The 15,916-nt window shown below is 40.3% G+C and overlaps 1 protein-coding gene across 3 annotated transcripts in view; it reads left to right on the top strand.

Annotated features, from left to right (window-relative positions):
• NR3C2 (nuclear receptor subfamily 3 group C member 2) overlaps positions 1 to 14,176 on the top strand; it is a 201,587-nt gene extending 187,411 nt beyond the window's left edge. For all 3 annotated transcript variants that reach the window (XM_085222172.1, XM_085222171.1, XM_010709546.4), the window contains 2 exons: positions 1,654 to 1,811; positions 10,508 to 14,176. In XM_085222172.1, the coding sequence (XP_085078298.1) occupies positions 1,654 to 1,811; positions 10,508 to 10,663 (314 nt within the window). In that variant the 3' untranslated portion in view covers positions 10,664 to 14,176. The remainder of the gene's footprint in view (positions 1 to 1,653; positions 1,812 to 10,507) is intronic.
• Positions 14,177 to 15,916: the final 1,740 nt, after the last annotated feature.

Genomic DNA, 15,916 nt, shown 5'->3' with positions numbered 1-15,916 from the left:
TAGGAGACCAAAAAAGTGTGGCTTAAGCAGAGCTTAGGAAGACAGAACTGGGGTAAAGGAACTATAAAGCCTGTGCATTTTATGCAGGGGCCACAGTATGCTCTAATAGCTTTACTCATCTTGACTGATGTCCCTATATTCATTTGGCTTTAACTGAATTGGCACATCTGTTTCAGACAGTTTATTTTTTCTGTCAGCTGAGTGATGGAAATATTTGGCATCTACAATTTAAAATTTAAATAGAAAAGAGCAGTATTTACCAAGTGGTAGGCAGGTTGGAGCTCTTACCTCCTAGTCTGCTTCCAAAGATTCCTTCTCGTGCCCCCTTGGAGCACTTGGTGGTCCCAAGTTCTTGCTGCTCACATGGTGGCAGAAGTCCTCCTTGTTTTCCATTACAAAATTGCTCTGGTTGATTCTGGTGATAGAAGATAACAAGTGCTTTTTCTTAAGGTCTGTGCTTGAGCACTTTAGGTGGTTGTTATGTGCTTATTAAGTGATTACACTGAGGTAGAAGGCAGTTTACAGGATTTCAAAGACAAGGGGATGGATGAACAAGACAATTTCTGTCAAGACGTTAAATCAGAGTAAGCTACATTGGAAGATCACCCCTTTTTCTTTTTTAATAAGTAACTTCACATTCAACTTACTGACATAGCTTTCCAACTCGCTTAGAAAATAAGCTCAATCCTGTGCAGTGTAGTATTTTGTTTTTCTTCTGTAGACTAACATTTAAAATATAGAAATACCTGACGGTTAAGCGATAATCAATCAATCCAGTTATTAAAACATGAAAACATTTTGTGTGATATTGTTAATAACCTCTTCAGGAGTTTCCCAGAGACCTGATCAGTAAGTAATTCCTGTTTCTTTGCAGAGCTCACTAGAGTGCAGAAGTACTTACAGCCTGTAAAGAAACTTTGTATTTGCTTTTGTAATTAGCATTGTTGAAGTCAGCTGCAGTAGAACATGTCAAAACTCCACTTTTAGCCCATTTGTGAAATGATTCCTTTGGCAGATGACAACTTCGATAGGACAGTAGAAATGCTTTCATTAAAGGCTGCAACTGTGCTTTGGTCAAACCCTGGATCAGAATGCCTATTTGGGAAAGAGTCTTGTTACACATGGAATAAAGACCCTCTGTTCTAGGTGTTTTGCAGATGCTCAGTATCGTTCAAAGAAATGTTAGATGTTACTTGATGCCACTTTTTAGCATTTCTGCACATCACAGCTGTAATTCTATATTTCTTCTCCTCTCTGAAGTGTGGGAAATCATTCAGGAATGATAAATCACATCTTCAGATTCTAAAGAAGTATTCATGATACATCTGCCTTTCTCGGTGTGTGTGTGGTTGGGTTTGTATTAAAAACAGTTTCAGCACGAGGGTAGTATGTGTCGTATTTGTGAGATGGTATTTTGTCCTCTGCCTCAGCCATATGGTCTGCACTTGCGGATCTGGAGAGGAAGAGAGGCCGCTTGAATCACTTGAAAATCTGTGTGCTGATTGATTCTATAGCATTGTCTGTAAAATTGTGGATGTTTCTTAAAAGTTTTAATTCTTTCATCCATTGACTAGTGTAACTTTTTAAGTATGCACAACAGAAGAATTAAGCAATGCAGTTAATATTAATGTAAGACTGTCTTTTTAATGACAGTTCCCAAGGATGGTCTCAAAAGCCAAGCTGCATTTGAAGAAATGAGGGCAAATTACATTAAAGAACTAAAGAAGATGGTAACTAAATGTCCAAGTAACTCTGGGCAAAGCTGGCAGAGATTCTACCAACTGACTAAACTTCTTGACTCCATGCATGATGTAAGTATAACTCCTCAAGGAGTGCAGACAAGTTGAGTAAAATTCTCTCCGTTAAGGTAAACTTGTAGTTTTTAATTATGCTAATTCATAGGAAGAAAAAAAAATAGAAAAGAAATCACAGCACATTTTTAAAGAAATGTCCGGGAAAAGTTGTTAACAGACTAATTCAAGGTCAGTTGTCAAGTAAAATGTGAGAACGTAAGTCATTAAGGGCTGGGTTCTGCTGCCTTCTCCTCTTTTAAATGGTAGTGTGTTCTCCAGTGATTCCTTTAAGATCAGAGGTTCTTCAACTGCAAAAATGATGTTAGCTGTGGTCCTCGGTTAGCTGCAGTGCACATACACCATGCAGGGCATCTGCTGATAAATGATGAATTGATTTGCTGATCTTTTACAGGTGGGTGTTTTTTGTTTTTTTTTTTAAGTTTATTTTTGACTTTTTAAGACTTTGGAACCATTTTGGTTATTTGAAGCTTTAACTGGGTTTTTTAAAGTATAAAATTTGCTATGTTGTTAGGTTGTTCTTTCTATCCTGTCTCCCTCCAGTGCTTGTTTTGTGTGCATCAGGGGCGAGATGTCATGGATGACGGTAGGAAAATAAAAGTATTTAATCACAAAACGCCCAGGCTGTGGGTGGCTCAACTCCAAACAACTCAGAAGGGTTGTGGTGAGTGCCTGGTGCACAGGAGCAGCTCATGATTTCAGAGCAGGTGTCTGTAACATCGGGCTGGGAATAAATAAGCTGGTTCTGGCTGATGAAGTGGTAAACGCAGCAGTTTTGGCCCTCTGAGCAGCAGTAGGGCTGTACCTGTACGCTCTCCATGGCAGAATCCCAAGGCAGGGATACAGCTCATACCCTTCACTGCTGATTGCAGCTCTCACATCCCACGGTCTCTCTCAGGTGAGACCCCCTGTGAGGATATAGGTGGACCAGCCGTGATGCTCTCCCCAGCCTGGGGGTTTCCAGTACCCCACAGTTGCTCAGGGCACTGGGTCTTGCCGGGCTTGCACCCCTTCTCTCTGAAGCTGTCATGGTCAGCAAATGACTGAGGGCTCCTGAGGTCAAAGAGTGAGTTTTGCCAGGTTTGGGTGCTATGGAGGTGTTATCCCACAGGCAGGGCTGGAACACAGTAGCACTCAGGGATGACCTCCCAGTACCAACTGGTAAACTGCAGGGAAGATGAAAACTGTCCTATTTCACCCTAGGCGGGCAGGAAGGTAAACGTGCTGCACAAAGAAACTATAACTCTTGCTTTCAGAGCCTGAATTTAAATGTACTTCTTTGTACTTGACTTAAATTTCAGTTTTGTGGAGACAGTACAGTACAGTGCACTTCAGGTCAAATCTGTATAAGAGCCCGAGGTCTGTTTACAGAATGTACATATGGAATTATTTTTCAAATATTGTTCTGTTGTTCATTAAAACATTGAAAATCTTAGTGGGAGGCAGGGAGAGTATTATTAGTACTGCAGTAACAGCTCATTCTTTGGAGATCAGGTTTCACTTGCTCCGTGCCAGCAAAGGAAGTTGTAGTGTTTTAGTGGAAAAAAAGGGGGTGGGCGATAAAATCATTCGCAAGATGTTCACTTCTGAACCTCAGGACAACTCACAAACCCCTGTGTTTAGATGGTTTTCTGACCCTTTGGAGAACCGACACTATCAGTGGTTTTTAAGTGGATGTGTTTGCATGGTTTGACTGGCCGGGTGGCAGGATCACGCTTGCTGGGAATGCCACAGTATCCTACAAACATTTTCCAAAACACAGCACTAACCACTGGAAGCTGAGCTAACCAGAGGAGGAGCTCCCTCAGACTGCTCTTATGTTTTATTTCATTTTTAATTAAGCTATTTTTATGTCACTTTTCATTTAATAGAGCCATTTGTTATGAAAGGAGACTTCATAAAGAAAGTCATATTGCTGGCATTCCCCTCCTCAAAGACCACTTGTACAGCGCTTCCTTTCAGAGGTGTTATCTAAGATGTTCAGCAAAGACACTTGCTTTTTTTTCTGGTTTAAAATGGATTTTTTTCGGTTTTCAGTTTTTGAAATCCATCGGAACAAATGCAGAATGGTGATAATATTAATGAGACCTGAGAGCTGCTCCTTTACCCCCACTCTCAGGTAGTGCAGGATTTCTCTGCTCCATCCACGGAAATGCAAATTTTCTGCTCAGTTCTTTCCTTGTGAGGAACACTTTTTCAGCTGCCACCTGTGTATTTTTAACTTACTCCATTATAATTTTAGAGGATCAGAGTATATTTGGTGCTGAGCAGTCTAACTGGAGCTGAAGTTCCCTGTTTGTATGCTGCCGTAGCTACAGCAATGGCATTTACAGCACAAGCCCAAAGGGATTTGTGTACAGTTGATGATTATTCAGTCCCTGTGCTGCCTCCAGCTTTTGCATCAGAGCAGAGCAGCTTCTCGCCATTGTGGAGTTCACTTTACCTGAGCATGGCAGCCAGGAATAAAGGAATATTGCTGCTTTGCACCTTCATGCTTCCTTTTATCGACCTGATTTTTAAATAGGCTTTCTGAGGGCTACATGATATAAACCATGTGGGAATATCAGGTTACAGGCTGCTTAGCTTATATAACGTGAGGAAGAAAAAAACAACAACAACAACAACAACAACAAAAAACAGTATGGTTTTACATCGCTCTGTGTTCTAAATCATTCAGCCACAGAGTGAACAACATATGTGCAGGTAAGAAAGTGCCGAGGTGGGGAAAAAGGAGAATTTTCAAGAAGGCCAGGTAGGCACTTGAACTATTTGGAAAAATCAGCAGCTTTACTTAACAATCCATAAAGCCTCTGAGCACCAAGCACAACCCAGAAAGCTAAGAGATGGAAATCCATCCCTAGCAGACAAGGCAAACGCGGGTCCGTGCCCATGGGTCACTGTGTGCTGCAGCAGCGCTCTGTGTCTGCGTGGTGCTGCATGGAAGTGGTGGCTGCAGCAACAGCAGCCGGTGCTTGTAGACTGTCAGCACAGTGATGTGGTGTGCCCCTCCTCTGCCTCAGTGAGACAGTGGAGGTGAGCTGCTTGCCATGTCTTTGCATGGCAGCATGGGTAGCTTCTAGGAGCATTGTGGGAAGCAATACGATCCACAGATTTTCCTTGGTGTAGGGGCTATATTTTTTGTCTCAAGTCTAGCCTGCTTTCCTCGTCTCATGACAGCATTACATGCTGAGAGCCACCATGTCACAGGGACAGCCCACGTGTGCCCAGAAGGGAAATTGGTTCAGGCTCGTGCCCAGAGATTGGCCTGGGCATGTCAGTCACAGGTATATGTGGTGCCTGGTCATAGGTGAACAGTGCTGTGTAATTGGGCGAACGGCACACAGGAATATTAGAAACAGATGTGCTGCACATGGTATCAAAAACTTCATTTGGAGCCTCCTCAGCATCTCCTGTTGGCTTTGGCAGGAAGCACTGTATCTCGTATGGCAAGCCTCATTTCATATACAGAGCTTAGGGTATGGTTAGGAGCTTTGCACAACAAAAGCTGAGTTTGGTTTCAATCTGGCTGATACTAAACAGATTTTGAGTTAAGAGGGCTTTTGTTTTGATGCCATGACATTAAACCCTAATGTGAACCTTCCCCTTGTCTTGGCAAGGCAGTGCGCTGCTCTGTCATTTGCTTGTTGATATTTTCTGCCAAACAAAAATAAATTCTTTAAGGCTCATGCTGCTGAATAATTAATTTTTTATGGTTCCTGAAGGGAATACTTTATAGCTGAGGTGGATCTTTCCGTGGGCTGAGAGAGCCAGGATTACACTCGCTGAAAAAGCTGACAGTGGGAAGAAGGCACAACTCCTCCAGGGGCAGATCTGCAAGGCACGCTGCAGTGGATGCAAGTGTTTTTCTGCATGTACTCGATTCTGCAAATGCAGAGCAGCAGATGGGCCCCTCAGCTGTTGCCAGCACCTCTGGGTGCACTCACTGCTGCTCTTGATGCGCCAAGGCTGTATCCCACTGCTGGTGAGCTGTGTATTCCCAGCACCCAAATTCTGTGGAGAGGCATTTCAGTGTGCACAGAGAGGCAATATTAACCCCTCATCCTTCTGCAGCCACTGCAGAAACTACAGCAATGCGCATGTAGTAGTTAATACGTGTCTGTGAAGTGAGAAATCAGATCCCAGCTCCCTGATGCAGACAGTGGGCTGCTTTAAAGCTCATCTTGCTCCCTTTGCTGTGGTTGGGTATCCTCTGTTACGGTACAAGGTGTTTGTTGGAGGACAGCAGAGCTCCCCATTCCCAACAGGACAAGGCAGGCCTTGCCCAATGCTTATCCTGGCCAAGGGCTAAGGATACTTCAGTGGTGTGTGCCTCTGAGTTTGCATGCATCCTCTGAGTACACAGAGTTCAACTCAGGTTCCTCCGTGGCATGTCCAGCTGTCAAGATCTAGGCTACCTGCAGTGCTGTGGTTTCTGTGTGCATATGTTTATGGAAGGAGGGGTGGAATGAGTGCAGTTCCTAAGTGAGATAAATGCACCTGTCCAGGCAGAACTGGGTTCACTGTTTGCACTGGTTAGATGCTTTTGTGCCTAATCCATATGCTTCCTATCTGTCTTTCACTCCATGCTGCCATGAGGTAAATGCACAGCATGGCTGGATTCAGAATCTTCTTTCCTTGCCTCTTTTCCCCTGTGTTCTGTGGGAAACTTCAGTCTTTGTATTTACAGTCCCAGATTTCATAGGGAAGGAACAGAGCATCCAGGAGATAGCCACTGAGGCCGCATGTACCTCTGAGAATCTGCCTGAGCCATCCTGGAGTGCCGTGTTCAGCTTGCTGAAGCCCTCAGGAGAATCGCTGAGTTGCATCCTGGGAATTTCATAGAACTGGAAGCAAAAGGGGCTATGGTTGTAATGGAATAGCTGAGACTTGGTTCGTGATCATTTTTCATGGTGGTTCTGAGGTAGAGTATATACTGCATGTAAGGGAGCTGCCTCCTGCCAACGCAACCACTCCAGCTCCATAAGAAACAGGCACAGACTCATTCCATTAAGTTAAAAAAGAAAGTTTTTGGACTGTCATTGTGGTGTGAGAATGCTGAGGTTTTGTCGGTGATAGCTGCAACTTAACAGTAACAAAATGTTACTTGGTGTTGCATTGTTACCCTACTGCTGCCTTAATTGCTGATCAGGAGGCTTCATTACAAACGTGCTTCTGACAGAGCAGTGTCCGTGGACTTCCACACCACGCACACAGGTCATGGGAGATTCCCACGTGAGATAACTAGCTTAGCACAGGAGCATGCAGCCCTGCACGAGAGAGACCGCTCCAGGCACTTCTGGCAGCACCAGGCGTGCTGTGATTGCCAAACTGAAAGCGATGCTTTTTGCTGTCAAAAAAATTATCAGTGCTCAGAGGTCATGGTAACTGTATTAACTTCAGAGACTTCATTAAGAGATTCATTTTTCTAATTATGAAGAGCAGAATGGGTAGAAAAAGTCCATTTAATGAAAAAACCCACCCTAATAACAGAAAATGAAGTTTGATTATTCGTCCTCTTTCCCAGAGGCGTTTAATACAGCATACAGATGTAAAGATTGATTAAGACAAAATCTGAGGACTACTAGGAGGGCGGTAGCCTTGAGAATGTTTAAATGCAGCTCTGCGGGCAGTGATGAGAGAAGGATGAGCAGTTACGGACTGACGTGGTGAAGGGTTCCAGACCACAGGACATCCCTGCCTGCAGAATTCTATCCAGCAGTCTGTTTGGTGGAGAAAAATCTTGAGGCAAACATGGAGATGTGTTATCTTTCTCATTTAGAGATCACTTGTAGCCTGTGGTGTATCAATCACTGTCACCACAAGGACAGAGCTTGTATCTTCAAAAAGAAAGCAAGCTTTTAATTTCCTTACTGGAGAGGGAGTTTCTCTTCTAATCCAAAGGTCTAGCTAATTTACTTACCACTTATAAATCAAGTGAACTGGTGTGCTGTAATATCAGATGAATGCTGCTTGGGTTGCAGAAGCAGGACTCAGGTTTCTAAACTAACAGTGCCTATGGAACCTGAATTTCTCATTCCTTTGTGCAAGGCCACTGGGAAGCATTTGAGCACGTGTGAACCATGTGTAGAGAAGAGCACTGCTCACTGCTTAGTTCTCAGCCTTCCTTCTCCCTCCCATCAGTTATTTCTGCAGCCTTCGCTAGCTGACCTTACCATATTGTTCACATTTTAGTGCTTCTGATTCTCCTATGTCGATTCCTTTGTTAAAAATATACATATATATATACATATATATATATATATATACACACACACACAAAAAATACTAGAACTAGGGCCCCTAACAATGCAGCTTTTAAAGCTAGTTATTTAATGTTAGTGCAGTGGTCCTTATTACACATGTGGTATGTGCGTTTCAACTCTAAGCTCTGAATGCTGTTGCTATATTACAGTGACTGATTGTTGTTGAATATGTTGAAGTTGGTAACTTGGCTTAAGAAAGGAATAAGAGAGCCAAACATTTGAGAGCACTGACTTGGTATAGAACATATTAAGGCTCCAAAACCAAGTAGTTTTAGAGTTCTGGATGATATTTTTTTACTTGCTGGGTAAATTTAACTTTTCTTCTCCCTTGGCATGAGTGGTGGCACTTATGATGTGCTGTGTTATGACAGCAGCCGTGATCACCTCTTGCTTTTCCTACTCGACTGTTACCTCATTTATTGTATAGAATAGATTACGCTCTTTTCATGAATATTCATATTTTTCAGTTCCTCTTTATTCTACATGTCCACATACTTATGTATACTTAATATGACTAAAAGCTAGCTATGAAGACAGAATTAATAGTTTGAGTATATTTTTCTGTGATACCTAGTTCACTGCATTTGAAGTCATTACTTTAAAAAAAAAATAGCAAAACAATAAAACTGTAAGATTGGCATAATGAGGCAGGAATTAGCTTAAATTTTGCAGCAGTGAGTCACTAGTATGACATGGTCAGTTGGGTGGCAAGGGCTGGCAGAGATGTCCCAGCCCTCTCTTCCATTCAGCAGTGTGCGAGTACTTGTGTTTGGTGTCCAGGCAGGGCTTGGTTTGTAAGGGTTGGCTTGCTGATTTGCTGCTGTTTGATGACAGAGGCAGTAGGATGGTGTCTGTTTGCCAAGAGCCAACGTCATAACATGTTTTCTGTGTATGGCGTAGGCAGGAACAATCTCCTCCTAATGGCCGAAGTTAAAGTTTTGAACATGAGCATTTTTTCCTTGAAAACCAAATTCTGTCTACACTACTTCTTTAGCATGCATCTGTTTTAATTAATTAGCATTACCTCATGACATGCCAGATGATCAGGAATGAACTAAGCAACGGCAAACAGACTGTCATAGTGCTCAACAGCAACAAGTTATGTGTCTCAGTGATCCCAGCGTTTCCTCAGTGTTCATAAATTGCTTATATGTTTGCAAGAACAGCTGTGAAAGTCCTGAAAATGTCTGGTATAGTATAGTGCTGCAGGAGGGCTGTCCAACATTGCCTGTATGAGGTTATTTTTCAGTCTTGCTGGAGTACCCTTCTATTTCCTGCCTCTTTAGCTGAGCCCTTACTGAAGAGTACAACTCTCTGTGTTGAGAACTGGAACAACAAACTTGTATTTGATAACGGCACAAGGAGAAATGTGTAAATCTTTTGTAAAGACAGAAGACACCAAAGTTGAATGCGCATAATTTTTGACTTTGTAAACAGCCTGCAATTTTGTGTGGAGACAGATAAAAAAAGCTGTAATTCATGTAGTGTGGTCCATTTCCTATAAGGTACACAGCAAAATGAAGCTCAGCAGCTGACAAATGAAAAGAACAAAACTTAAGACAAGATAGAATCCAGACTAAATTTATTGGTGCTTTTAAGACATGTACTGTTTTTTTCTCCAAAATTCAGAAAGCTGATGGTATCTGTCTGCCATTTAGGATTTTAACTTGCAGCCCTTTGCCAGGTGGGAGAACTGTGATAGGATTTCATCGATGAAAACTTTTGCCAGCTAAAGGATTGCTGCTGCTGAGCATAAGGTGCACATGGGATCTGTGGTGGTCCTATATTGAGTAACTCGGTACTTGAGGTATCATATAAATTTCTTTTTCTGTCATTGTGGGACTCCTTAGAAATTTTTATCTCATCTTTCACATTCTACACATTGTGCTTAGTGCGCTGTTACCAAAAATAGAGAACTTTATTTTTGAAAAGAACTAATACTTAGCTAAATGGTGCCTCTGGAAGCTTAATGAGAAGAAAACAAAAAGTGTGGCTGGTGTGTGCGTGTATCACAAAGGTATTGACACATGAATACAAATGTTTTATCAGCTCAACACCTCCACGTTCAGCAGGGATGTAAAGATACTGTAGGATATGGCTGATCTTTTCCCTGGGGGCAGAAGCCTTTACTTTCATAGACGTGTGGAGCACCAACAGTTTTCATAGTGGCCAGTTACCTCTTAGTGAAATGAAAAGTGTAATAGTGTTGAAAAATGAGCTCGGCGGTGGTAATGCTGTTTAATTGAACAGTGAAGCAGCACTTGGAGATTTGAGAACTTTTATTTGCCTGTCGCTTCGTTGCTTGCAAATGGACTATCCAAGTCAGAGTAAGATACTGTTTTCTTAGTAATAATCTCTCATTGTCAACAAGCTCTTGTTTGGATACAAAATTCTCTGCACTTTTCCTAAAATTTGTTTCTTTCTGTATTTCAGCTTGTTAGTGACTTATTGGAATTCTGTTTCTACACCTTCCGAGAGTCTCAGGCACTGAAAGTAGAGTTTCCAGCCATGCTGGTGGAAATCATCAGTGACCAGCTACCAAAGGTGGAATCTGGGAATGCCAAGCCCCTGTACTTTCACAGGAAGTGATAGAACATGTCTTAAACGGAAGAACTTTGCCTTAAGTTTCCCTGTGTTATTCCACACCCATGAAGGACCCAAGAAACCATATTTTAAACATGCTATTTACACTTGTTCTGCAGTCTCTGAATAGTCTAAAATCATATGAAGGGTTTGGGGAATGGAGAACGGTTGACCTGGATTTGGCAAGACCTAGATGTTTGGAAATTACCCCATAACCCTAAAACACTTAGAAAATGTTCCTGTTCCTCTGGATGAAAAGCCATATCTAGTCAATAACTCTTTGATTTTGATATTTTAACAGATGGAGTTTTAAATATGCCATGTAGTTTCTGGTATCGTTTGCTTGTTTTAAAAGGGTTCAAGAACTAATGAGAACTTTTTAAAGCTTACCCTTGGTTTGCACATAAAACGTAAAGTCAATATGGGGCATTAATATTCTTTTCTTGTAAAAAAAAAAAAAAAACAAACAAAAACTCTATATATATACATATATACACACACACAAAAAAAAAAAAACCCTACTGTGTAAAGTAATAACAGAACATTTGGTGTGGAATACTCTGTTATCCCCACCTGTGGCATTTGTTATCCCATGTTATCCCACCCTAGATGATATACACTGTGTTAAGTGTCCATTTACTATTTAATTAAGAAGGATAAGATGTGAAAACAAATGCCCTGGTATCAATTTATAGTATCTATTGTGCTGGCTTTACAAATAATTTTTTGCAGTCTTTTGCTGTACTGTACATTGCTGTATGTATAAATTGTGAAGGACCTGAAATAAGGTGTAAGGAACTTTTGTAAATGAGACAAACAAATCTTTAATGGTTAATAGGATGAATGGGAAAGTATTTTTGAAAGAACTCTATTTTGCTGGAGACTATTTAAGTACTATCTTTGTCTAAACAAACAAGGTAATTTTTTTGTAAAGTGAAATGTTCTGCATGCATAATGAACCGTTTACAGTGTATTTAAGAAAGGGAAAGCTGTGCCTTTTTTAGCATCATATCTAATTTACCATCCTATAGTATCTGTTGTAAATAACCACACTTAACCTTTTCAGTTGTATTTAAGCCTTTCTATTTTCCTCCATATTTTTCTCTCTTTTGTCTCGCTTGCAAGTGTACGTGATGAGCACATCTTGGAAATCCTGCTTCATGTTTCTGTACGAAACAACACTTTTTTGTGTTTGCCACTTACGAAGGTTTCATTTAACAAGACAAATTACAGTCTCTCCAAAGCTTTTGCCAGCATAATGATAGCGTGAGTTCCTGCCCCCTACTCCCTTTGTCTCCCAGGGGAGGAGAGGCAGATAAGCCGTTAAATGATTTTCCTATTTTTAATTAATGTTTCCCAAATTGTGTTGGTTTTTTTTTTTCCCTTCGAATACCGGATATATGAAACATCTTTGAAGGTCAGATTATTATTTCAGATTGAGGAGAACGATTTCTGATTATGAGGAAGGGAACATGCAGATCATGACAGTAAGTACCAGCAAGAGGGATGGCAAGGTATTGATATGGGCAGATTAGCAGAGTAGAATTTTTAGTGGTAAACTCAAAGCGCGTTTAATTTTGTATGAATTTTTGTAATAATCAGAACACACGGAAAAGAAAACTGTTGACGCTACAAGTTCAGCTCGGTCTGATTTTGTCTCAAAAATTTTCTCTAGAACGAGACTGTGAACAAAACCTTTTTGAGGTGATTTACACTATATTTCACAATTTATAAATGAATACAAAATTTTGGTGTAGAATAGAGGACAGATGAACTTTTCTGAGGCTCAACTGTTGTTACCATATGCTAATTTAAATAGAATAGTTTTTTCTGAGTCCTAATCTGTAGTGTTCTCTCTGGGTGACACTGATGTTTTTGAGCTATGATTTGTCCCTTGACCAGTCAGAATGTAGCATTTCTTTGAAACAGTGGTCCAATAGGAGTTACGTACCCTTTCTGATTCCAAATTTTGAGGTGTGCTTTGGTGCACTGAAGACAGTCAGTGCTACTTGTCTTTTTAAATGACACCTGCCTTATGCAATGGGTAACCTGTAAAGACTGTATTCAGAGAGGTTTTTTATATATAAATATATACATACATATATTATTTGCATTTTGGAAGTCTAATTCATAGGCAGATCTTTAAATACTGACCTGCACAGCAATATGAAAGCCAAACTTCCAGCGTGAGATACACAGCATGCAGACTGGTTGTTTACAGTAAAGAAACAGTCATACATCCATCTTTTCACCTTTTTTTTTTTTTTTTTAATTAATTTTTTGAGTCTAAAATAGAAAATTTCAAAGCCAGGTTCTGGGTGAATACAGTCTGCAGCAGCTTTTTATATTAACAAAGTTACTGCCTCCTTTTCTGTCTCAGAGTAACTTTGCTTGATTAAAATAGCAAAGCCATATTCTACACTTCACTGTTAAATGCCTGTCCCAGTCCAAATTGTTGTCTGTTTGCTCCTATTTTTGTACCTTATTACTTTTAATCTTGGTTTGGTACAATTCATAATTCACAGAAACTTCATATAATTAAACACACTAAATTAGTTTTAAAGAGCAATTTATATCTTTATGCAAAAACGTATGTCTGTCTTTGCAAACAACTGTAAGCAGATTATAATAAATCCTTTACTTTAATCACCTGTTGTTTATGAAACCATTCATTGATTATTATTTTTTTGCTAGAGCTCATTGCAGTAATAGATACAATTGGATATAGATGTTGTAAGAGGCAGTATTCTCTTATCGAGGACACAAGCAGAATAGCCATCACTTTTTTTTCTTATCTAAACCTGCGTACAGCAGAAAACAAAACCTTTGGTTTTTAGCTACCACGAAGTTATGTTATTTTGAATTTGTTTAGAATGAAATAGGCATTTGTCTCCTGCAAAATACAAGACAAACGAAAACATCCTTTAAGAGTGGGCTTCTGTTCACTGAGCTAAATTATTTTGTTGTAAGAAGGGACGGGGATATACAGCAAGAGCATTGTATACGCAGTTAAAAATGTAAAATAGTGTCAATGTACTGCAGTGGGTATTTCAGGAATACTACACACCATGCAACCAACAGGTTGCACAAAATAAAATAGACTAAAGTTTGCAGTAGCAAAATCTTATTAAAACGATACTTTACAATCAATAATGCAAAAAGCTAATTCACAGGGTGGTGTTTTTCACTGACTTGTTTAAGCATTTATGAAATTAAACAATTCTACAGTTAATGCACTTTTAATTGTTTATTAAAGATTTGACTTTCTTTTTTTAGAGCAATGTTTTCAGCTGGAGGTCAATGACTTGATAAGATAGCAAGCAGTTCTGAGGCCAGGAAGCTCAGAGGAATGTATAAGCACTCTTGGAGTTTAACTAGATTCCTGGATGGAAAAATACAAGCAGCCAGCAGTATGGTGTAAACAGTAACATCTATGCATAATGATGCATTTATAATTAGGGGTTTGCTTCTGTATGTTTAAAGCTTTTTAAATAAATAGAAAATATTGTTTGGTCTTTATGTTAATGTCTGCAAGTACCTATTTTTTTTTCTTTCTTTTTTTTAATACAAATTGTACAAATGTACATGAATTAAACTGGTTTGATTGCAAGTACTTCTTGCATTTGAATCTCAGATAGCTGCTGGTGCAGTGGTAACCTTAGAAAGAAGCTTCTGCGCATTTGGAAACAGTATCAAACAACACAGTAACTAACAGTGCAATCTAACATCTGTCTTCATCCACCTAGCGATTTGCGTTTGTCCAGCTCTGTCTATTTCAGCCAGACTGTGGCTGTGCTCAGGGTATAATAAGAAATGCTCAACTTTGAGGAGTTTGGTTCCCTTAATTAATTGGGGTCTTTGTGTTTCCCGAGGAAGAAGTGGTGACGCTGACACCAACCACATCCTGCTCAACAAAGCAGACCCCGCAACCTTCAATAGCTGAGTGAACCCGGCGTCCAGCTTGAGCTATCCTAGGGCTGCTGTCCCCACTGATCAGTTGTTTTTTTCCTTTGTGGAAATAGGGAGTCACTGTTCTACATACATAAGCTTTCTCAAGTTAATAAACAGCCTTCTCAAGAGTTGAGCCTCTTCCAATTATGCTAAGAAATGCAGAAGGGGAAACAGCTCTTGCTATGCTGGTTTGTTCTGTGCTCCCCTAAATATTTATCACAGAGCTCAGCATGAAGCTCGGGCTGCGATGCAAGACCACCATTTAACTGCACTTTGCTTTTTGTTTCTTTTAATAGTAACAAGTCGTGCAAACTTTCTATTGCCAAAAATCCTTGCACCTGCCTTCTGTTTGCTGAATTGTCAGAAAAATTGCCCATCTGCTTGGAAGCAGATGTATCTGTCATATGCAGTTCTAGAAATAAGAAAATGCTATCGCTACTTAAAAACAAAACAAAACTTTTTCTCTGGCCTCAAGCTGGGACACTGCTTTCTCTGAGGTATCTACAGGGAACAGGACTTCATGTTAAATACAGTAGTATTGCTAAGATAGAAAATAGTGAAAAATACCCTTTCATTTCAAAGATGTTTGATAGGTAAAACATGCCATCCGGCAAAGTGTTAAAACTACCTTTTAACTACAGATATCAATAGAATTAGATTTATTATTTGTTGCTTACCTGTGGTTACTGCAAGTGCAGATGAAGGCATGTGAATGAATTCTGCTGGAGAGAACTTTGCCTGAGGTATATTGAACCAACAAGGTGTGACTCCAAGGAAGGCTTCCCAATTACCCTGTACACAGCTTTGGTACATTTACAGGCTGCCATAAACCCTGTCAGCAGTGGATGGAATTTGCTCATTCAATTCAAAACCAGGTAAGAATTGTGAAATGCTTAAAAGAAAGAAATGAAGGAACAGAACAATGAAATTGAAATTTCTCCCCGAGACTTTTCTATGACGCAATGAATTACAAAGGCTCAGCTAGCAAAAGTTGTAAGCAATGTAGCAGAACTGCTTGTTTTCATTACAGGGCAGATAAATCAGTTGTGAGATTTTTCTCTTAACGCAGTGAAGGACTGGGCACCAGCAGGAAACCTGCCGTGACCATCAGGGAGGACAATGGTTAACAACACTCAACAGCCTGAAAGCCCCAGGGAGAACAGCAAAGTGAAAGTGCCGCTCAGCAAGGAGTAGAGCCGAATGCCGGCCACTGAGTAATACATACTGCACATTCCTACTTAGCCCAAGTGGGCTGGAGGCTCAGCTTTTCCATCAATTATTCCGCAAGCACATGTTAGACTTCAGTCC

This window comes from Meleagris gallopavo, chromosome 4 (assembly GCF_905368555.1).
Source record: "Meleagris gallopavo chromosome 4, MGAL_WU_HG_1.1, whole genome shotgun sequence".
Taxonomy (NCBI): Eukaryota; Metazoa; Chordata; class Aves; order Galliformes; family Phasianidae; genus Meleagris; species Meleagris gallopavo.
This window is presented reverse-complemented; position numbering and strand designations above follow the sequence as displayed.